Source organism: Scyliorhinus canicula, chromosome 7 (genome assembly GCF_902713615.1).
Source record: "Scyliorhinus canicula chromosome 7, sScyCan1.1, whole genome shotgun sequence".
NCBI classification, from domain to species: domain Eukaryota; kingdom Metazoa; phylum Chordata; class Chondrichthyes; order Carcharhiniformes; family Scyliorhinidae; genus Scyliorhinus; species Scyliorhinus canicula.
In genome coordinates this window covers 108,771,799-108,796,448 of record NC_052152.1, presented here as the reverse complement: position 1 = coordinate 108,796,448, position 24,650 = coordinate 108,771,799, and the positions used below count along the sequence as shown (strand labels likewise).

Sequence of the window (24,650 nt, the reverse complement as noted above, 5' to 3'; positions counted from 1 at the left end):
ATCAATCACTCTACTTATTTCCCTGGCCGCCTCCCTCTTCCTGAGTTGCTGCGCTAGCAATCTGCTGGCCTTCTCCCCATGCTCATACACCACTCCCCTCGCCTTCCTAAGTTGTTCCACGGCCCTACTCGTGGATAGCACCCCCAGTTCCACCTGTAATCTCCGTCTCTCCCCCGAGTAGGTCCTCCCCCGGGCATGCTCCTCGTCTATCTGGTAAATTTCCCAAACCAATCTGTCCACTTCTGCTCTGTCCGCCCTAACCCTGTGAGCCCGAATTGAGATCAGCTCCCCCCTCACTACTGCCTTCAACGCCTCCCACAGGGTCGCTGCTGAAACCTCCCCATATCGTTCACCTGCAAGTAATTTTGCATACACTTCCGAGGTCTCTCACATATCCCCTCCTCCGACAACAATCCTACGTCTAACCTCCATCGTGGGAGTTGGTAATTCCCCCCCCCCCCCCCCCCCCCCCCCCCCCCCGTGAATAAAACAAGTAGCCCCTTCCCGTCGGCTGTCTGGCTCTCCATTGGTCCACTGCCCCCATTTGCTCAATGAACCCTTTCAGCTCCCTTGCCATTGCTGAGAGTCTGCCCATTCTGGGACACGGCTGGTCCAGCCCCGGGTCAACGACCATATTAAAGTCCCCCCACCATTATCAACCTACGTGAGTCGAGATCCGGGATCTTCCCCAGCACTCTTTTGATAAAGTCAACGTCGTCCCAGTTCGGAGCATATATGTTCACCAGCACCTCTTCTCCCCTCCAGTTTGCCCCTTACCATAAGGAATCTGCCCCCGCCGTCTGCGACTACGCCTTCCCCCTCAAATTGAACCCACTTATTGATCATAATTGCTACCCCCCTGGATTTAGAATCCAAGTCCGAGTGGAAGACCTGGCTAATCCAGCCCTTCCTTAGCCTAGTCTAGTCAGACACTTTCAGATGTTGGGCTGCTAGCACACTGGGCTAAATCGCTGGCTTTGAAAGCAGACCAAGGCAGGCCATCAGCACGGTTCGATTCCCATAACAGCCTCCCCGAACAGGCGCCAGAATGTGGCGACTAGGGGCTTTTCACAGTAACTTCATTGAAGCCTACTCGTGACAATAAGCGATTTTCATTTCATTTTTCATGTGTCTCCTGCAACATAATTACGTCCGCCTTCAGAGCCCGCAAATGCGCGAACACACGTGCCCTTTTAACTGGCCCATTTAGTCCCCTGACATTCCAGGTGATCAGCCTGGTTGGGAGGGGCGCGCATCATCCCCCCCCCCCCCTCCCTCCCCACCCCCAATTGGGCCTTGTTTCATAAACTAAATTACACAAATTTGGTTGATAGCGACAAGTCAGACTTGCAGAGGTGGGAGGTTTCCAAAGAGACAGACAATTGGGGTCTTGGCTCTACCCAATTTATTATTTCACTATTGAGCAGCCAATATTGCAAAGGTACTGTTGTGGTTCAGTGATCCTGCCTCCATATGGGGACAAATGGAAGCAAGCTCCTGCACTGTTTCTATCCTTTGCGCAATAGTTACTGCATCGTTGCCTTACCCTCCAGTGATTTTCCCAGAATTCAGTGGTGGTCTTCACCTGAGAATTTGGAAGCAGTTCAGACAGCATTTCAAGCTTTGTTCCCTGTCTTTGCTGTTAAAGCTCCCATCTGCAACAACCACCTTTCTCTGCCAGCAGGTTTGGACTTGATGTTTAAGTCATGGGAGGGAGGGCAGCATGGTGATGCAGTGATAGCACTGCTGCCTCACAGCGCCGAGGTCCCAGGTTCGATCCCAGCTGTGGGTCACTGAATGAAATCAACTATTTCTGATAGGTAAAAAGCTATTTTAATGTAAATATTAAAACCCAGTCTTTAATACCCATTTTAAAATAAGGATGTCAGTATTCATAACCTTAGGTCATGACAAAACACATAACTTAAACAGAGGTACAAAGCCCGACACATCCACAAACTAATTAGAGCTAAAAACGACATTTTTACTGACAATATGAACGGACTATTCTTCTTCAAAGTAAGTTTCATATTGAAAAATGAACTGTACCAGTAATCAAGATCGAAATAAGCATCATAAGCAATATGAAACCACCATTGTTCAAAATATGGATAAAGTGAAGTCAGCAGAAAACCAGTAAAAAACAGACTTGATTACAGCACAAAATCACATTCCAGAGCACAGACTAATATTCAAACATGAAACATTTAAAACTTATGTTGCACATTGTGGATTGACAGTTAACCATCAAATCAAATGTATTTGAAATGCACCCAAATCAATTAGGACGACATAGAGGTAGAGACAGATGGCTTCAGACTGATAACATTCTTCTTGAACATGAAGGTTCGCACAGCCATTTTCCATCCAGGATCACTCTATACTTTGATCTAACTACTTGCTATCCTATTTTCACTTTTCTACTCTAACTCTTGAAGTTCGCGCAAGCTGTTTTGCCGTAAGCAAGAAACCATTTCTGTATTATTTTGAAAGTTAAAATAGTTTTATAAATTACTTCTCTTTAACTCATTTGCTAGCAAGATTTTATTGAGAATAGATTTAAGTTTCTCTCAATTGTAATCAAGTAAAGGCAATAAAAGATTCTTATTTGCATCCGAGAAGTGTAACTTCAATTTCTACTGAGTTTTAGTGTTGCGAGACTTAACTTGAACCACATGGTAGACCACTACAGTCACTGTCCGTGTGGAGTTTGCACATTCTCCCCTTGTTTGCGTGGGTTTCCTCCCCACAATCTAAAAGATATGCAGGCTAGGTGGCTTGGCCATGCAAAATTGCCCCTTATTTGGAAAAAATGAATTATGTACTCTAAATTTATTTTTAAAAAGTCATGGGAGGGGAAGGATCTGGAGGGTTCTGGAGACCTGTTTGCGGAGGGGAGGTTTGTCAGTTTTAAGGAGTGTGCGGAGAAATCCCAACTGCCTGGTTCCAGTCTTTTCAGATTTGCGATTTTTCGTGCATCCCCTCTTTTCCCCTGTCACTACTCTCTTCCCTGTTGAAGAGGATTCAGTCTTTGGCTGGGCCTGATGGGGGGACTATTTCTGTCATACATGGCCATACCCTCTCAACATAGTCAGTTTTGTTGAGTGAGGTGAGGATGACCTTGGAGGAGGGTGAATTGGGTCACATACTGGATGGTGAGATGTGGAATGAGGCCGTTCGCAGGGTCAAATATATTGTCTTCACTTGCCTGGTTAAGTTTGATTCAATTCAAGATGATGCATAGGGCACATCTGACTAAAGCGAGGATGAGTGGATTTTTCTCTGGGGTGAGCACTGCTCTCAGGAGCCAGCTAGCCACACTCATATTTTCTGGTCTTGTCCCAAGTTGGTAAGCTTCTGGGCCTCTTTTTTTAAACACCAGGTCAGAGATACTCAATTTTGATTTGGATCCATGCCCGCTGGTGGCTGTATTTGGGCTATCAGACTCGCCGGTGCTTCAGTCAGAAATGAAGGCGGATGTCCGCGCCCTCTCCTCATTGATATCCCGGAGAAGTGTTCTGCTTGGGTGGAGGTTTCCTACACCACCTAGTGCCTCAGCTTGGTTGGATGACCTCGTGACTTTTCTACATTTGGAGACTGTTAAGTACGCCATTACAGGGTCAGTAGAAGGGCTCTGCCCGAGATGGCAGCCATTCATTTACTTTTTTAAGGAGCAAGTCACTGTCCGCTATTAGGGGGATTAGATTAGTTTTTTGGAGGTTAAAGTTAATGTGTTTTTCTCTTTCTTCTATTGTGTAATTTTGGCTGATTGTTTTGGATAGTTTTATTTACAGGAAAATTTAATAAACATAATCTTTTAAAAAAGGAAAGCTGTTCAGTAAAATCAAAATAATATTTAAATTCATACCTGGAACCCATGTTAATGGGGCTGCTACAGCATTACTAGCGCTTATCCGATGTGCATATTTGATAAGCTCTTCAGATGAGATGGCACCTGCAAAGAGGAGATCATCATAATTTCTCACTGACCTGATCTTTAAAAATACGAAAAATGTCCATTTGTAAAAAAATTGTACAAGGCGTCAGGACACCAAAGATAAGTAAATCAAAGCAATATTCAGAATGACAAAAAGCTCACTACAAAGGACATTTTAATTGTTGCGTTCACTGATGTCAAAACAGAAGGGGTTTTGGCAACAGAAATACCTCTGCAAGAGGGAGCAGGATTTTGCTGCAGGCCATTGGAACACTAACACTGGTTCACAGACATCAGAAAATCTTAACACATCAATCAAAAAATATAGAAGGTATATTTATGATCATGCCAATTTTCCTTTGGAAAATGAGTCCCATTATTGAACCCATGCTTTATTGTGTCTGTATTACAGTAATTGTGCAACCACTAAAAGTTTATTTCTACTAAAAAATGTCTACCTTTTCTTGCCTTCTCTATCGATTTTAACTTCTCTTTGGCTTGATACACAGCAGTTGCCTTGAAAAGAATGGACAGTTAGCATTTATTCTTAAAGGTACAAATTTACTGCATGTAAGTATAGACAAGAGATACAGATTTAAATGCGCTTTTTCTACAGTAGCCATTAAACTACTGATGGGGATAAGCAACCCCATTAGTTTTGAACTCTTGAAAAAGAGTAACTTTTAAAAGTTAAATTAACATCTTAAGTTAATTTAAAATGTGCACGGTAGGTGGATTGGTCACGCTAAATTCCCCCGTAATTGGAAAAGAAAATCAATTGGGTACATAAATTTTATTTAAAGAGACGTTAAGCAGGGGGGGGGGGGGAGCGACACGGTGGCGCAGTGGTTAGCACTGCTGTCTCGCAACGCTGAGAACCCGGATCCGATCCCGGCCCCAAGTCACTGTCCATGGAGTTTGCACATTCTCCCAGTGTCTGCGTGGGTTTCACCCCCACAACCCAAAGATGCCTAGGGTAGGTGGATTTGCCAATTTTAAATTGCCCTTTAATTGGAAAAAAAAAACTGGTTACTTTAAATTTATTAAAAAAGAGAGGTGTTCATTGACCAGGATAATGTGTTTTAACTCCCTTGCTCGTCTTCAAAATAGTGCTATAGAATCTTTTACGTTCATCTGAGAGCCGACAGACCTTGGCTTACTGTCTTATTCGTCCTTTAATCGGTAAGACGAAATGCCACTGGATCTGGAGAATCCTAACATGGATTTTGTTTTTAATTTAGAGTACCCGATTCTCTTTTTTTTCCCGATTAAGGGACAATTTAGCATTGTCAATTCACCGACCCTGCACATCTTTCTGGATTGTGGTGGTGAGACCCTCGCAGACACAGGGAGAATGTGCAAACTCCACATGGACAGTGACCCGGGGCTGCGATCGAACCCGGATCCTCGGCGCCGTGAGGCAAGCAGTGCTAACCACTGAGTCACTGTGCCGCCCTCCTAACTTGGATGCTGCTGGTGCCAATGGTTGTTGCACCACCACCTGCTCCCCAAGTGGAAGGCCATGTTCCTGCGGGCAGGGTGGCGAGAGGGAGTGGCAGATGGCTCAGGCGTTCGGGGAAGGCCAGATACTGCTAACAGAATTGAGTTTCACCAGGCAGTTTCAATAGTCCATTGTGGTATGAATCAAAGGAATGACAAACAACACTGAAGGACAATGCTGAACTGACTTCACTTTTTTTTTTAATGGATTTTATTACAAACATGTATCAAAACAGGTTACAACGAATAAACACTCCGGGAAGCATACTTCCCAACAATCAACTATACAGTCTGTACAGATTTTTCACCCCCTCCCCCTCGCAACGAATAGCCCCTCAAAAACGGTCACAAGCATGCCCCACCTTTCCTCAAACCCCCCTGAAGAGCCCCTTAACTCATTCTTTATCGTCTCTAACCGCAGGAAGTTGTACAGGTCACCCAACCAAGCCGCTACCCCCGGTGGCAATGCCGATCGCCACTCCAGCAAAATTCGTCCCCGTGCAATCAGAGAGGCAAAGGCCACAACATCTGCCTTCCTCCTCTCCATGAGCTCTGGCTTTACTGAAACCCCAAATATCGCCACCAAAAGGTCCGGATTCACCTCCTCCTCCACTATCCCAGTTAAGACTGCGAACACTCCCATCCAGAATCGTCCCAATTTTTTGCAACCCCAAAACATGTGCGCGAGATTTGCTGGCCCCGCTTCTCACACTCATCTGCTATCCCCTGAAAGAACCCACTCAGTCTCGCCCGAGTCACATGCACCCTGTGCACCACCTTAAACTGTACCAGGCTCATCCTTACACAAGAGGAGGTCCCGTTTACCCTACGCAGTGCCTCACTCCATACTCCCCAATTGATCTCCCCTCCCAATTCCACTTCCCATTTCTCCTTGATCTTCACCACCTGCTCGCCTCCGTGCTCTCCCAGCCCTTGTATATAGCCCCAATTCTTCCCTCCCCTTCCACTTCCAGAAGCAGCAATCGCTCCAGCAGAGTGTATCCCGGCAACCGAGGTAACCCCCACCAGACCTTTTGCGTAAAGTCCCTAACCTGTAGATACCTGAACTCACTGCCCCTTGGCAGTTCTACCCTCTCGCTTAGCTCCTCCAGACTGGTGAACCCTTCCTCCAAATACAGATCCCTCACATTGACCAGCCCCACTTCCCTCCACCTCCTGTATACACTATCCATCCCTCCCTGGCTCAAACCCATGATTCTCACACAGCAGCGTTAGCACCAACATCCCTTCAACCCTTAAATGCCTCCTCAGCTGATTCCATATCTTCACTGTGGATTGCACCACTGGGCTCCCTGAATACCTACTCGGAGCCATTGGCAACGCTGCTGTCACCATAGCCCTCAAACTAGACCCCTTACAAGATTTCTCCTCCATCTTAACCCACTCCACCCCTTCTCCTTCCCACCACCGCCGCACCTTGTACATATTCACCACCCAATAAAAATGAAGCAAGTTCGGCAATGCCAACCCCCCCTGCTGCCTCTGCCTTCCCCACCCATACAAAGTCAGAAATTATCATGTCCACTTTCTGAAAATAAGCCTTTGGTTTAAAGATTGGGAGAGCTTGAAAGATAAACAAGAACCTCGGCAGAATACTCATTTTCACCACTTGGATCCTCGCCGTAATGTATCCCACCTCTTAACATCCTCCCTGGCCTCCTCCACTAGCTTCGTTAAGTTCCACTTCTGGAACCCCGTCCATTCCCTCACTACCTAAATCCCCAAACACCTAAACCTATTCCTCGCTTCCGTAAATGGCTTTCCCCATAAATTAGCCTGCTGTGCCAGCTAATTCACTGGGAATACCTCGCTTTTCCCTACATTCAGTTTGTATCCCGAGAACCCTCCAATCCTCCCCAGCAGGCCCATAATCCTTCCCATACTCTCCAATGGATCCGAAACATATACAAGAAGTCATCGGCAGGCTGGCTTAGCTCACCAGGCTAAATCGCTGGCTCTTAAAGCAGACCAAGCAGGCCAGCAGCACGGTTCAATTCCCGTACCAGCCTCCCCGGACAGGCGCCAGAATGTGGCGACTAGGGGCTTTTCACAGTAACTTCATCGAAGCCTACTTGTGACAATAAGCGATTTTCATTTCATAGAGCGACACCCGATGTTTCCTCTGTCCCATCATTATCTCCTACCACTCTGCCAACCCCGAGAGCCATCCCCAATGGCTTTATGGCCAGCGCAAACAGCAGCGGTGACAGTGGGCACCCCTGCCTCGTACCCTGTGTAAATCAAAGCTTTGTGAGCTCATATCATTCGTCCTCACCCTCGCTCTTGGTACCACATACACCAACTGCACCCATGTCACAAATCTCGGCCCAAACCCAAACCCTCGAACAAGTACCGCCACTCCACCCAATCAACTGCCTTCTATGTCTCCATTGACACCACCACCTCTGGTACAAGAGCCCCCGGCGAATTCATCACTACATTCAACAGCCGTCTTATATTACTCATGAGCTGCCTGCCTTCACAAAGCCTGTTTGATCTTCTGCAACCACCCCGGAGACACATTCCTCCATTCTCCCCACCAAAAACTTAGCCAATACTTTCACATCCATGTTTAATAGTGAAACGGGTCTATACAACCCACATCCCACCGGGTCCTTCCCCTTTTTCGGGATTAGTTTGATTACTGCCTGCGTCATCGTCTCCGGCAACTCTCCCTTCTCCAGTGCTTCATTAAACGCCCCCAACAGATGTGGTGCCAGGCCCGTCGCAAATTCCTTATAAAATTCCGCCGGGTATCCATCCAGCCCAGGGGACTTCCCCGACTTCATACCCCTGATACTATCCAGCACCTCCCTCAGCCTCAGGGGGCTCCTCCAACACCTGCCTCTTTGCTTCCCCCACCTGGGGAATTTCCAGCTTGCCCAGAAACCGCCCCATGTCCCCCTCCTCTCCTCCGGGTCTGCTTCATAAAGTCGCTGAAGTACTCCTAAATGCCTAATTTATCTTCCCTGGCTCTGACACCCCATCCCCAGTCCGTATCTTCAATATTTCCCTGGACACAGCCCGCCTCCGCAACTGGTGTGCCAGCATGCGGATCACCTTCTCCCATACTCGTATTGCACCCCTCTTGCCCTACGAAGTTGCTCTCCCCCCCCCCCCTCCCCATTGTCAGCCTGTCAAATTGCCTCCTCGCCAATCCCTCCACGGTGGGCACCCTCAAATATTCCCTGTCCATCTCCACTATCTTGCTTACTGGACGGTCATGTTCCTCCCTCCTTTCCCTATCTGCACGAGCCTTAAAATAATTTCCTCCCGGACCACTCCCTTCAGTGCTTCCAAAAAAATGCCCTCCGACACCTTCCCATTCTGATTCAACTCCACATACTCCTTAATCGCCACCCGCACCTTATCACTAAAACCTCCATCCGCCAACAACCTCAAGTCAAACCTCCACCCCTGCCTCTGCTCTCGTCTCGATCTAAACCAAACCTCTAGCCAGTCGGGCGCATGGTCCCAGATAACTATCCCCGCATACTCTGCCCCCTCCACCCCAATCAAAATCTCCTGGCTCACCACAACGTAATCAATCCTCGAATACACCTTATAGACATGTGAAAAGAAGGAATACTCCCTTCTCCCTGGGTTCTGAAAATGCCATGGATCCACCATGCCCATCCTCTCCATAAACCCCCCCCAGCTCCCTTGCCATTCATATCCTACCCATCGACCTGGGGTTCGATCTATCCACCCTCCATTCCAGGACACAGTTAAAATCTCCTCCCATGATCAACTGGTGCATAGCCAAATCCGGGATCGCTGCCAGCAACCCCTTCATAAAACCCACATCATCCCAATTTGGGGCATACACATTTACCAACACCACCGGTGCCCCTTCCAATCTCATATCTTCCACCGGATCCCTCACCTCCTTCGCACTGACAAATCGTCACATCCCTTGATTTCGAATCAAACCCGAGTGAAAAACCTGCTTCAACGCACCCCTTCCTTAACCTAACCTGGTCGTTCGCACAGAGGTGCACCCCCTGCAGAAAGACCACCCCGCTTTCAAGCTCCTGAGGTGTGCGATCACCTGTGACTTTTTAACCAGCCCATTCAGTCCCCAGACGTTCCACGTTACCAGCCTTAGGAGACTTATGCTTCCAATCCCCTCTGCTGTCCGTCACCTTCCCCACTTAACTCTCACTGCTTTAATTCCACCCTGTACCTAGCCCATCCCAGATGGCCCCTTTCTTCGCCCATGACCATGTCATCGGTCACCCCGTCACGCGCAACCCCCCCCCCCCCCCCCACCCGTTGCTGAACTGCCTGCACCGCAGAAGACTGAAAAAAGATTTCTTGAGATAGCAGTGAACCAAAGGACTATGGGAAATGAGGAACTTAGTCATGTTATTGTTAGCAACGAAACACTGCAGGAGAAAATAATCGGACGTAGGTCGACAAATACCCTGGACCCGATAGCCTGCATCCTATGGTTTTTAAAAAAGTGGCAGCAGCAATAATGGATGCATTGATTGTAATTTGCCAGAATTCCCTGGAATCTAAACAGTCCACAGGGGTCAGAAGGTAGTAAATGTAACCCCACGGTTCAAGGAGGGAGGGAGGTTAAAAAAAAACAGGGACTAGGGACTGCAGGACAATTAGGCTAGCAACATTAAGGAAAATGCTAGAAACTATTATTTGGGACATGGTAACAGAGCAATTTAAGAATCATGATTAGGTAGAGTCGATATGGATTTACCCAAGGGGAATCATGTTTGATGTATCTGTTAAGAATTCTTTGAGGCTGAAACTAGCAGGCTCGGTAAGGGGGGAACCAGTGATTCTAGTGTATTTGGATTCTCAAAAATGAGACAACGCACAACTTGTTCTTTGTTTGAGGGATAAGGACCCTGGAAGTGTAGAAGATTTTAGTTTAGATGGGCAGCATGGTCGGCGCAGGTTTGGAGGGCCGAAGGGCCTGTTCCTGTGCTGTACGTTTCCTTGTTTTTGTTCTTTGCACAAGATGATTACACAGAGTTAGGGTCCATGGGATTAGAGGGCAATATATGAGCATGGATTGAGGATTGGTTCACACACAAAAAAACAAATAGAATAAACTGATAATTTCTGAGTTGGCAAGCAGTAACAAGTGGTATCCTGCATGAATCAAGTGTTCGGACCTCAACTATTTACAATTTATATAAATGACTTAGGTGAGGGATTGGCTGGAATGTATCCATGTCTGCCGACAATACAAAGGTAAATGACAAAGCATGCTGTGAGGAGAAAGCAAAGAGGCTGCAAAAGAGATTTAGGCAGATTGAGTGAGTGTGCAAGATCATCGCAGATTGAATATAATGTGGAAAAGTGTTAAGTTACCCACTTTAGAAGGAAAATTAAATGGAAATAATGGTATTCAGAGGCACCTGGATGTCCTTGTACACAAATTAGAAAAGTTCACATGCAGATACTGCAAGTAATTTGCAAAGCAAATTGTATGTTAGCCTTTATTACAAAGGGATTTGAGTTGAAGTGTGAAGACGATTTACTGCAATTGTACATGGCCTTGCTAAGACTGTGGGAGGAAACCGGAGCAACCAGAGGAAACCCACGCAGACACGGGGAGAACGTGCAGACTCCACACAGACAGTGACCCAGCGGGGAATCTTACCTGGGACCCTGGCGTTGTGAAGCCACAGTGTTATCCATTTGTGCTGCCGTGCTGCCCGAAAGTCATTAGAGAAAGTCAAGAAAAGATTTATAAGAATAGTTCCAGGATTGGAACTGGTTACTGATTAGATTGGAGAAGCTGCGGTTATAGGGTCATTGATCTTTACAACAAAGAGGCCCTTCGGCCCATCTTGTCTGCGCCAGCCATCAAGCACTTATCTATTCTTATCCCATTTTCCAGCACTTGGTCTGTAGCCTTTTATGCTATGTGCTCATCAAAGTGCTCCTTAGAGAATGTTGGGAAGAGATTTGATAGAAGTGTTCAAAATCATGGGGCATCTAGACAGAGTAGATATAAATTGTTCCCATTGGCAAAAGGGTCAGAACCCAACTGACACCTATTTAAGGTGATTGGCAAAAGAACCAGAAGGTTTTTAAATCAGTGAATGGTTGCTATCTACAACACACTGCTTCAGAGGATAGTGGAGGGAGGTTCAACTGGGGCTTTCAAGAGGGAATTATATTAAAAACTTGAAGTTCAAAAAATTTGCAAGGCTACATGGAAAGGGTGGAATTACCATAAGACATAGGAGTGGAAGTAAGGCCATTCGGCCCATCGAGTCCACTCCGCCATTCAATCATGGCTGATGGGCATTTCAACTCCACCTACCAGCATTCTCCCCGTAGCCCTTAATTCCTCGCGACATCAAGAATTTATCTATCTCTGCCTTGAAGCCATTTAGCGTCCCGGCCTCCACTGCACTCCGCGGCAATGAATTCCACAGGCCCACCAATCTCTGGCTGAAGAAATGTCTCCGCATTTCTGTTCTGAATTTACCCCCTCTAATTCTAAGGCTGTGCCCACGGGTCCTCGTCTCCTCATCTAACGGAAACAGTTTATTTGCGTCCACCCTTTCTAAGCCATGTATTATCTTGTAAGTTTCTATTAGATCTCCCCTGAACCTTCTAAACTCCAATGAATACAATCCCAGGATCCTCAGCCGTTCCTCATATGTTAGACCCGCCATTCCAGGGATCATCCGTGTGAATCTCCGCTGGACACGCTCCAGTGCCAGTATTTCCTTTCTGAGATGTGGGGCCCAAAACTGGACACAGTACTCCAAATGGGGCCTAACCAGAGCCTTATAAAGGCTCAGTAGCACATCGCTGCTTTTATATTCCAACCCTCTTGAGATAAATGACAACACTGCATTCGCTTTCTTAATCACGGATTCAACCTGCATGTTTACCTTTAGGGAATCCTCGACTAGCACTCCCAGATTCCTTTGTACTTTGGCATTATGAATTTTCTCACCGTTTAGAAAGTAGTCTATGCTTGGATTCTTTTTTCCAAAGTGCAAGACCTCACATTTTCTCACGTTGAATTGCATCAGCCATTTCCTGCACCACTCTCCCAAACTGTCTAGATCCTTCTGCAGCCTCCCCAGTTCCTCAGCACTACCTGCCTGACCACCTAACTTCGTATCATCGGCAAACTTCGCTAGAATGCCCCCAGTCCCTTCATCCAGATCATTAATATATATGGTGAACAACTGCCGCCCCAACACTGAACCCTGTGGGACACCGCTGGTCACCGGCTGCCATTCCGAAAAAGAACCTTTTATCCCAACTCTCTGCCTTCTGTCAGACAGCCAATCCTCAACCTATGCCAGTAGCTCACCTCGAACACCATGGGCCCTCACCTTACTCAGCAGCCTCCTGTGTGGCACCTTATCAAAGGCCTTTTGGAAATCCAGATAGACCACATCCACTGGGTTTCCCTGGTCTAACCTACTTGTCATCTCCTCAAAGAATTCTAACAGGTTCGTCAGGCACGACCTCCCCTTACTAAATCCATGTTGACTTGTTCTAATCCGACCCTGCTCTTCCAAGAATTTAGAAATCTCATCCTTAACGATCGATTCTAGAATTTTACCAACAACCGAGGTTAGGCTAATTGGCCTATAATTTTCCATCTTTTGTCTTGATCCTTTCTTGAACAAGGGGGTTACAACAGCGATCTTCCAATCGTCCGGGACTTTCCCTGACTCCAGTGATTTTTGAAAGATCTCAACCAACGCTTCCGCTATTTCTTCAGCCACCTCCCTCAGAACTCTAGGATGTAGCCCATCGGGGCCAGGAGATTTGTCAATTTTAAGACCTTTTAGCTTTTTTAGCACCATCTCTTTTGTAATGGCAACCATACTCAACTTAGCCCCCTGACCCTTTATAATTTTTGGGATATTACTCATGTCTTCCACTGTGAAGACAGACGCAAAGTACTTATTAAGTTCTCCAGCCATTTCCTCGTCTCCCATCACTAGCCTTCCAGAATCAGTTTGAATTGGCCCAATGTCTACTTTAGCCTGTCGTTTGTTTCTTATGTATTGAAAGAAACTTTTACTATCATTTCTTATATTACTGGCTAGCCTGCCTTCATATTTGATCCTCTCCTTCCTTATTTGTCTCTTTGTTAACCTCTGTTTGTTTTTGTAGCCTTCCCAATCTTCTGATTTCCCAGTGCTTTTGACCACTTTATAGGATCTCTCTTTTTCTTTGATACATTTCCTGACCTCCTTTGTCAGCCATGGCTGTCTAATCCCTCCCCGGATAATCTTTCTTTTCTTGGGGATGAACCTCTGTACAGTGTCCTCAATTATGCATACAAACTCCTGCCATTTTTGCTCTACTGTCTTCCCCACTAGGGTCTGCTTCCAGTCGATTTTCGCCAGTTCCTCTCTCATGCCCTCGTAATTACCTTTATTTAACTGTAACACCATTACATCCGATTTTGCCTTCTCTCTTTCAAACTGCAGACTGAACTCAACCATATTATGATCGCTGCTTCCTAAGTGTTCCCTTACTTTAAGATCTTTTATAAGGTCTGGTTCATTACATAGCACTAGGTCCAGAATAGCCTGCTCCCTTGTGGGCTCCATGACAAGCTGTTCCAAAAAGCCATCTTGTAAGCATTCCATGAATTCCTTTTCTTTGGATCAACTGGCTACGTTATTTACCCAATCCACCTGCATATTGAAGTCCCCCATGATTACCGTGACCTTGCCTTTCTGACATGCCTTTTCTATTTCCCGGTACATGTTGCGCCCCTGGTCCTGACCACTGTTAGGAGGTCTGTACATAACTCCCATTATGGTTTTTTTTGCCTTTGTGGTTCCTCAATTCTACCCACACAGACTCCACATCATCCGACCCTATGTCGTTTAGTGCCATAGATTTAATTTTGTTCTTAACTAACAAGGCAACCCCACCCCCTCGGCCCACCTCCCTGTCTTTTCGATAGGTTGTATATCCTTGGATGTTTAACTGCCAATCCTGAACCCCCTGCAGCCATGTCTCTGTGATGCCTACCACATCATAATCATTCACGATGATCTGTGCCATTAGTTCGTCTACTTTGTTACAAATGCTACGAGCATTCAGGTAAAGTGCCTTAATGCTAACTTTCTTATCATTACAGATATTGGAAGTCCTAAGATGTCCAAAGTTATCCTTCCTTTTTGTTGCATTCCTAGTCTGCCTCAAGCTTAAATCCACCTGCCTACATGTTATCCTCCTGCGTATCTTGCCATTTAACTCCATGCTCCCTGTCGCTTTCACTTTCCCTTCCCCCCCAACTCAGAAGTTTAAAGTCCTACTGACCACCCTATTTATCTGAAGCAGACTTACGGTACTGTATTACTCTTACGGTACTGTATTACTCTTATAGGGAGCTGGCATGGACTTGGCAGGCTGAATGGCCTCCTTCTGAGCTGTAACTATTCTGTGATTCTACACTTCTAGAAATCCAAATTAACAAGTGTCAAGAGATTTATTAATTAGGAAAGAAATCTGTTTTATCTACACATTTTGAGAACTCGATTAATAATTTATAATCTGACTGAAAGTTTTAAAAGGCTGTACCACAGACAAAGGGCAAGGGAACTGGCAATTATCTGCCAAATCCCAATATTCATCAGAAAAGTCTGCTTCAGGTATTAGACGTGTGGAAAATTTTACATGCAAAGTAGCTATAACTCACTAATATGTGTTCGGCCTCTTTGAGCTGTTTCTGTAACTGCTGGATGTCACCATCTCTTTTTTCCACCTCTTTCTCTAGAAGGTGCATTTCCTCCTGGGTTTTGCCTTGTTCCAATGCAACTCTTACAATTTCTTGGAATTCTCCATCCTTCTGAATCAACATATTCAGGATCTGAAAAACAAATACTGTATTTGAAGAAGCTAATTGAGCTATTAAAACAATGTATTAACATTAATCAGTTACTTGAACTAATCAGTTCTTAACTTTGGTGGTGAAATACTGTTCTAAGATTCTTTATTCAAAATATTCAAAGAGTTCAGATGGACTGGATTTTAACATCACAAGATCATAAGTAATAGGAGCAGGAGAGCGAGTAGGCCATTTGGTCCTTTGAACCTGCTCCGCCAATCAATATGAAAGCTGATTGGATTGTGGCCTCAACACTTCCCTACCTGCTCCCCATAACCCTCAACTTCCCTGTAGAGCAGAGTCTCACTCTATCAAAAATCTGTCTAACTCAAGGCAGCATGGTGGTACAGTGGTTAGCACTGCTACCTCACGGCACCGAGGTCCCAGGTTCGATCCCGGCTTTGGGTCTCTGTCCGTGTGGCGTTTACACAGTCTCCCCGTGCTTGCGTGGATTTCACCCCCACAACCCAAAGATGTGCTGGATATGTGGACTGGGCACACTAAATTGCCCCTTAATTGGAAAAAATGAATTGGATACTCTAAATTTTTTTTAAAAATCTGTCTAACTCAGCCTTGAGTATATTCAATAATACAGCCCGAGACTAATTCCTCTTCATCTCTATTTTGAATGAGATTTCACTTATTTTTTTAAAACTGTGCCCCTTAGTTCTAGATTCCCTGATGAGGAGAAGCATATACTCTTCAGGTGTCATTACTATTATCAGGAAATAAAGTAATGTAATTTACTCAGAGGAGTGCTCACTGTCTCTGTAATATTTTTACATTCGTCAGTCAATGTGGATCCGAGTTTTTTTTCAACTGAACCTGATCAAACTCAGTCAAATAATTTTACTAAGATCCGAAGACTGGTTTGCACATTCTCCCAGTGTTTGCGTGTGTTTCATCCCCACAACACAAAGATGTGCAGGGTAGGTGGATTGGCCACGCTAAATTGCCCCTTAATTGTAAAACTGAATTGGGGACTCTGAATTGATTTTTTAAAAGATCCGAAGACTGTCAGAGACAAAGGTTTCTACTAATTATTCAAAACTTAATGCGATGCCTGAGGTAGGCATCTTTCATTCCTCACCTGATTTTCCTCTCCTGGTTGTGCAATTTTCTGGTTTCTTGATAATGCAAGCAGTTCAATCAACTCCCTAAAGGTGGAAAGTTGTATTATGAGACAGGAAGTAAACTTACGACCCCCAATTTGAGATGAACCTTTCACTGACCAGTTCATACAAATTTGCTTTACTTAATGCAGTTTTTTGGTGTTATTTGTAGTTTTAATAATAATAATGATAACAGCAACATAAACATGGTACATAAAACATTTCCATCCCTGTCACGTTGTTCGCACCCCCAACAATGAAACAATAACCTAACCCCCCCCACTAGATTTCTGTCTCTGCTGACATTTTAATTTTCTCCGAGAAAGTCAACAAACGGCTGCCACCTCCGGATGAATCCCAACATTGACCCTCTCAGGGCAAACCTTATTTTCTCGACACTGAGAAACCCAGCCACGTTACTAACCCAGGTCTCTAATTTCAGGGGCTTCGAGTCCCTCCACATTAACAGTTTCCGTCTCCGGGCTACCAGGGAGGCAAAGGCCAAAATGTCAGCCTCTCTCACCCCCAGGACTTCCGGTTCTTCCAACACTCCAAAGATCACCACCTCTGTACTTGGCATCACTCGTGTTTTAAGTATCGTGGTTGTAGCCTTCGCAAAACCCTGCCAAAACCCTCTAAGCTTCAGGCATGCCCAAAACATATGGACATGGTTTGCTGGACCTCCCACGCACCTCACACACGTGTCCTCTACCCCAAAGAACTTGCTCATCTGGGCCACCGTCATGTGTGCCTGGTGGACTACCTTAAATTGTATCAGGCTAAGCCTGGCACATGATGAGGATGTGTTAACCCTGCTTATGGCATCCGCCCACAGGCCTGCCTCCATCTCTCCCCCTAACTCATCTTCCCATTTGCTCTTTCAGTTCCTCTATCTGAGTTTCCTCCAACTTCATAAGTTCTTTGTAGATATCTGATACCTTCCATTTTCCCACCCATGTTCTGGAAAGTACTCTGTCCTGTATCCCCCGTGGTGGCAGGAGCGGGAAGGCCAGAACCTGCCTTCTCAGAAAATCCCGTATCTGCAGATACCTAAACCCATTCCCTGCTGGCAGTTCAAATTTCTCCTCCAAATCTTCAAGCTAGGGAAGCTCCAGTCTATAAATAGATCTCCCATCCTCTCAATTCCTATTCTCTGCAATCTCAGAAACCCTCCATCCAGTCTTTCCGGCACAAACCGATGGTTGTTTTAAATCGGGGCCCAGGCCGATGCTCCCTCCGCTCTCCTATATTTCCTCCACTGCCCCCAGACACTCAGAGCCGACGCTACCACCGGGCTTGTGTAGCACTTTTTACATCAATGATAAATCAATGAATTTCTCCTGGGTTAAGTACAGCACAGCCAGAAGGAAAGAAAAAGTCCTTCTGCTCTTAATCAACAATATACCTTAACTAAAACCTTAAAAGAGCACCTTCCTCCCCATGTCTGCGTGGGTTTCAACCCCACAACCCAAAGAAGTGCAGGTTAGGTGGATTCGCCACAGTAAATTGCCCCTTAATTGGAAAAAAAATAATTGGGTACTCTAAATTTATTTAGAAAAAATGAGCACCTTCTACTGCACAACTAGAGCATGTCCCAGGCTAGCTACTGTTGTGGACTGGTTCAACGAACTGATGTGGTAGTGCAATTTTTGTCAAATCATGGGTACTTTAGCACTGTATTCGCACAACCAGGAATATCAAATTGAGATGCTTAAAATTTACTTCATGTAAATTTTTTACCACTGGCAGAGACAGAAAACATTCATCCCTCGAGATGCAGCAGAATTTGAACCCATATGCAAGCATCATGCACTGCATCACCTAGTTCCTCTAGTAGGCTGATTATTCATGAGACAAAATAAGTCTTCCAGTACCTGAATGTGCAATAACCAGTCAGTATCTTGCCCAACTATCTATTCTTCACTTCAGTTTTTCCTTTCCAATTCTCTAACCTGGAGATGAGGCTGACTGTATGTAGCTTCACACCATTGCAGCAGCATAAAGTCACTGAATGACCAGGCATCAAACCTAAACTTTCTGAGCCAATACGGTCGATTAGACATAACACTGGAAGGTGCTTTGGGAAGTTATACTTTAATTAAAAAATGTTATCCATAAAAAGCAAGACAAGAAGTAGGTCATAAAGTCCTTTGAGTCCACTCCATCATTTGCTAAGATCATGGCTGAGCTTTAACATTAACTCGACTGATTCAAACTCCACCCCAACACCAAATCGGTCGAAGTCTCAAATGTTCTCATTGATAGGATATCCACAACGCTCTGGGGTAGAGAAATTACAAAGATTCACAACTCAGCGAGTGAAGAAATTTCTCCTCATCTCAGTCCTGATCCCGAGACAATGCTCACTCCACCCCAGTTCTATACTCATCAACCAGGAGAAACAGCAGTTCACATCTATCCAAAAGGCCTCAAAGAAATGTCATTCATCTAAACCCAAGAGAATATCAGCCCATTTACACAATCTCTCCTCAGGGCAGCTGTCACCCCAGAAATTAATCCCAAGAACTTTTGGTTCACTCCCTCGAAGGTAAGCATATCCTTAGTTAGGAGATCAAAACGTACACAGCACTCCATGTACATTCTTATCACAGCCCTTAATAACTTAAGCAATATTTCCTGACATTTCCACTGCTACACTTTGCAATAAAGGCTCACATACGTTTGGTTTCCTAATTGCTTGCTGTACCTGCATGTTATCCTCCTGTGATTCATGTAAAAGGGCACCCAGATCCCTCTGAATACCAACATTTCATCATCTCTCATTGTTTAAAAAAAATGCTGCCGTCCATTCTTCTTGTAAATCACTTAACCATTCAGTATCCCCTTGCAACCTCCTTGATTCCTCCTCACAGTTTATTTTCACACCTAGCTCTCTATCGCCAGCAAACTTGGATTCATTAGACTTGGTCTCCTTACCTAAGCCACTATATATAGATTTAAAATCACTGAGGCCCAAATACCTTGGCTATCTACTAGTTATACCCTGCCATCTTGAAAGTGACCTGTTTCTTCATATTCCTTGTTTTCTGTCTGGCAACCAAGCCTCAATCCATATTACCCCCGAATCTTCTGCAACAACCAATCATGTGGAAACATATTGAAGACCGAAAATCCAAACGCAGGACATCCACTGGTTCCTTGACATCAACCCTCCCAGTTACACCTTCAAAAAAAAGGAATATATTTCTCAAACATGATGATGGCGGCGGATATCAGTGGGCGGGCCTGGAAGGTTGCGTGACGCGGGCCAGAGGCTGGCCCAAGAGGGGCGATGGTTGATTGGCAAGGTGGGGGGTGGTTTGTCCCCCAATCTGGCTGATCACGTCAAATGTGAAAGCCCTGAATGGGCCGGCCAAGAGAGCCCACGTGTTTGCGCATTTGAGGAGTTTCAAGGCAGATGTGGCATTCTTGCAGGAAACACACTTGAAGATCAGGGGAAGGCTTGTAATGGCGTGGGAAATTGGAGGGGATGCCGGTGGTCCTGGTGAACGCTTATGTCCCAAATTGGGATGATGTTGAATTCATGAGGTGGGTGTTGGGGAAGATCCCGGACCTGGACTTGCACCGGTTGATAATAGGGGGTGGGATTTTAACACAGTTATTGAGCCGATATTGGATCGGTCGAGTCCAAGGTCGGAGAGAGTATCAGCGGCAGTGAGGGAATTGAAAGGGTTTATGGAGCTTAAGGGGGAAGTGGACCCGTGGAGGTTCGGTAGGCCGAGAGCGAAATAATTTTTGTTCTTCTCCTATGTACATAGGGTGTACTCCTGGATCAACTATTTCGATAGGACTTTGTTGATGGGGGTGGTCGGTTTGGAGTACTCACCGATTGTGGTCTCGGACCATGCATTGCGTTGGGTGGACTTGCAGGTGGATGGGGGGGGGGGGGGGGGGGGGGGGCTGTGCCCGCAGTGGAGGTCAGATGTGGAATTATTAGCAGATGAGGAGGTTTGTAAGCAGGCAACAGCTTCTATTTGGGAGTATGTGGAGCTGAATGGCATGGGGGAGGTTTCGGCCGCCACGCTATGGGAGGTGCCAAAAGTAGTGATTAAGGAGGAGCTCATATTAATACGGGTGCATAGGAACCAGATGGAGTGGGCAGAGATGGTGAGGTTCGTGGATAAGACCCTGCAGGTTAATGGGAAGTATTCAGGGGGCCCCGGAGACAGGGGTTTTGAGGGAATGGCAGAAACTCCAGGTGGAGTTTGGACTGTTATCTACATGGGCCGAAGGGCCTGTTCTGTGCTGTATTTTTCTATGTTCTATGTTAAGGCAGTGGGGCGGCTCAGGAGGGCCAGGGAGGCAGTCCATGAATATGGGGAAAAGGCAAGTAGGATGTTGGCACACCAACTGAGGAAACAAGAGGCGGCGAGGGAGATTGGAAAGTTGAATAGGAAGGGGAATATGGGGCGGGATTCTCCATTTTAGTGGCAGAGTATTGATGTCGTCGGAAACACCGGAGCATTTTACGACGGCTTCATCTGGCCGCTAGGAGCAGCGATCCCCCAACCCACAGAGGGCCAGCAGTGGAGCACTTCACGTAGCTCCAGCTACCGATACGGGCCCCAGCACAGCCGGCCCGGGTCCGCAGATGCGCACCACGGCCGGCGCGGAGGAATATAGGCCCACCCCGGAATTAGCCCGCCCGCCGATCGGTAGCCCCCGATCGCGGGCTTGGCCACCATGGAGGCCCCCCCGGATTCGGATTCCCCCCTCCCCCCGACCAGGGCAGCCCCTGCAGCCAGAGCGGCGACGTCCCGCCAGGTAGGACCAATGATGCCGGCGGGACCAGGCCTGTCGAGCGCTGAGAATCGCTGGGGGTGGGGGGCATTCAGCAGACATGCGCCTTGTCGGCCGCAGCGGCGCAATTTGTGCCGATTCTCTGGTCGGCGGAGAATTCAGCAGCTCGGTGTCGGAGCGAAGTCACAGGATTCGCGGCAGTCCGGCGTTGGAGCGGAGTCATGGGATTCGTGCCCGCCGCCCCACCCTCACCTATTTTCCGACCCAGCGCAAGCGGGATCAAAGAATCCCACCCATGGTCTTAGACCCGGTAGGGGTGAATGTGGTATTTGAGGTCTTTTACAAGAGGCTATATGATTCAGAACCCCCAACCGGGATGGAGGGAATGAGGCTTTTCATAGAATTTACAGTGCAGGAGGCCATTTGGCCCATCGAGTCTGCACCGGCTCTTGGAAAGAGCACCCAGGTCCATGCATCCACCCTATCCCTGTAACCTAGCCGAACCTTTTTGGACACTAGGGGCAATTTATCATGGTCAATCCACCTAACCTGCACATCTTTAGGCTGTGGGAGGAAACCCACGCAGACACGGCGAGAACGTGCAGACTCCACACAGACAGTGACCCAAGCCGGGAATTGACCTGGGACGCTGGAGCCGTGAAGCAACTGTGCTAACCACTGTGCTACCGTTTTTTTAGATAGGTTGGAATTCCCCAAGGTGAAGGAAAACCTGGTGGAGGGGCTGGGAACTCCCATTGGATTGGTGGAGGTGATAGAGGGTTTGGGGGCAATGCAGGTGGGGAAGGCCCTGGGCCCGGACGGCTTCCCTTGGGAGGCTGGCGGGCTGGCTCTGCCAAACATGATGAATTACTACTGGGCAGCAAGTATGGTCAGGAAATGAGTAGTAGAGGAGGGAGAGGAGTGAGAGTGGATAGAGGTAGCCTCTTGCAAGGACTTGAGCTTAGGGGCACAGTTGACACGCCTCTGCCATCCTCGCCGCTCCACAAGTCCGGTGGTGGTGGCAGCCCGGAGGGCATGGGGACAGTGATGGCAGCACCCGAGGCTGGAGGGGGCCTCAGTTTGGATACTGATCTGCAGGAATCATAGGTTCGCTCCAGGTGGGCTGGACGCCAGATTCCAGGGGTGGCAACGGGTGGGGATTGAGCAGTTTGGGGACCTATTTGTTGGGGGAAGCTTCTCGAGCTTGGAGGGGTTGGTAGTGGAATTTGAGCTGCCCAGCAGGAATGGGTTCCGGTATTTGCAGGTGAAGGATTGTTAGGAAACAGGTGCCGTCCTTTCCTGTCCTGCTGCCCCTGGGACTGCAGGACAAGTTAGTGTCGAAAACGGGGGTGGGAGAGGGCAGAGTGTCAGAAATTTATAAAGAGGTAATGGATTGGGAGGGTGCCTCGATAGGAATAGTTAAGCATAAGTGGGGAAAAGAGCTTGGAAGGAAATTGGAGGCTGGGCTGTGGGAGGAGGCTCTGAGGAGGGTGAACGCATCCTCCTCATATGCGAGCTTAGCCTTATTCAGTTCAAGATAGTCCACAGGGCACATATGATGGGCGCCAGGATGAGGAGGTTTGTAGAGCAGGTGAAAGAGGGGAAAGAAAAGGTGTGGCCGGTGCGTGGGTGGGCCCGCGTACCACGGCCACATTTTTTGGGCCTTCCGAAGTTGGAGGGATTCTGGCAAGGGTTTGCCTACGTTATGTCTGAGGGGTTGAGGGTGACGGTGGTCCCGAGTCTAGAAGTGGCAATTCTTGAGTGTCGGAAGACCCGGGACTCCAGGGGGTGAGAGGCGCCGTTGTTTTCCCCTTTGGCCTCCTTGGTAGCCCGAAGAAGAGTAGAGGGACTCGGGGCCATATACTGTGATGTGGAGATGCCGGCGTTGGACTGGGGTGGGCACAGTAAAAAGTCTTACAACACCAGGTTAAAGTCCAACTGGTTTGTTTCAAATCACTAGCTTTCGGAGCACAGCTCCTTCGTCAAGTGAATGAAGAGGTTGGTTCCAGAAACATATATACAGACAAAGTCAAAGATGCAATAGGATACTTTGAATGCGAGCCGTTGCAGGTAATTAAGTCTTTACAGATCCAGGGGGGGGGTAATCCCAGTTTAAACAGGTGTGAATTGTCTCCAGCCCGGACAGGTACCTCTCCATTCACCTGAGGAAGGAGCAGTGTTCCGAAAGCTCGTGTTTGAAACAAACATGTTGGACTTTAACCTGGTGGACTTCTTACTGTGCTCACCCCAGTCCAACACCTGCATCTCCACATCATAATTAGTAAAACACACAACCGGACCTCGAATAAATCCTCTGGAGCTTCATGTTTCCATGTTATGTTTTAAAACTGAAACTATTGCTTGTCACTCCAGCGACCTATCCTTAACTGTTCAAAGCCTAAACGTCCATAATCCTAGCATTTAGCAGGCTCAAGGGCTTCAAATCCAAATTTCTCACAGTCTGATGCCGCAGCACATCTTTCCCTCCCCGTTATCTGTTTTCCAGCGCTCTCTCCTAAATCGCCCTTTCCAACATTTATGGGGAATATCTGACACTCTACATTCACTGCCCGTATGTTCCAGCCATTCACAGGCCGCTGGCTGTTGGGAAACCAAGGGCCGGAAAACCCTTAAAACGAAAGACAACAGACATGGAAGGTGGGAGAGCGAACCAGCCTTTCAATCCGCTCCTCGCGAGGAGCAGCCTCTTACCGGCACAGCACTTCCAGATCATCCAGCACTGCCAGCAGCTTCTCCTTGGTGCTTCTTTCCGAGGCCGCCATTACTGCCGGCTGGACGCCGTATCTGCGCGTGCGCAGCGCCGGCACCCAGCCCAGGACCATTCAGTTCAGCAGAGTGAGCTGCACTCCACATGCGCGGCACCTCGTCCGACCCCTGGAAGCAATAACATGGCCTAGTCTGCAGTACGTAAATAGAGTGATTCATTACTATGAATGTATTTCAGTACAATATCTTGTTTGATGCTGCCTAATTTTTGCTTCCTCTCCAACATTTTGTTTCTATTTCAGACTGCGCACAACCTACTTTACCTCTGTGCACACTTCCATTCAATATTTCCATTATAAATTTCCATTCCAACACTTCTCCTCTGTTGCCCAGCTTGGGGGGGGGGGGGGACTGCACTTGTCTGGTTCCATTACATTCTGCCCTGTGGTAGTCAGAGAATCACTATGGCCTCTCTTTTTGCCCCACATGGTTACCTCTGGATCCCATATGGATCTATTAGAACATAGAATGGACAGTGCAGAAGGAGGCCATTCAGCCCATCGAGTCTGCACCGACCCATTTAAGCCCTCACTTCCACCCTATCCCCGTAACCCAATAACCCCTCCTAACCTTTTTGGTCACAAAGGGCAATTTATCATGGCCAATCCACCTAACCTGCACGTCTTTGGACTGTGGGAGGCAACCGGAGCACCCGGAGGAAACCCACGCAGAC

The 24,650-nt window shown here is 47.1% G+C and overlaps 1 protein-coding gene across 1 annotated transcript in view; it reads right to left on the bottom strand.

The window, feature by feature from the left end:
* med4 (mediator complex subunit 4) overlaps positions 1-24,053 on the bottom strand; it is a 39,193-nt gene extending 15,140 nt beyond the window's left edge. The window contains exons 1-5 of the mRNA XM_038802637.1: positions 23,903-24,053; positions 16,408-16,474; positions 15,129-15,299; positions 4,396-4,453; positions 3,869-3,955 (exon numbers count right to left, since the gene is read on the bottom strand). Coding sequence (XP_038658565.1) covers positions 3,869-3,955; positions 4,396-4,453; positions 15,129-15,299; positions 16,408-16,474; positions 23,903-24,033 — 514 coding nt within the window. The 5' untranslated portion in view covers positions 24,034-24,053. The remainder of the gene's footprint in view (positions 1-3,868; positions 3,956-4,395; positions 4,454-15,128; positions 15,300-16,407; positions 16,475-23,902) is intronic.
* Positions 24,054-24,650: the final 597 nt, after the last annotated feature.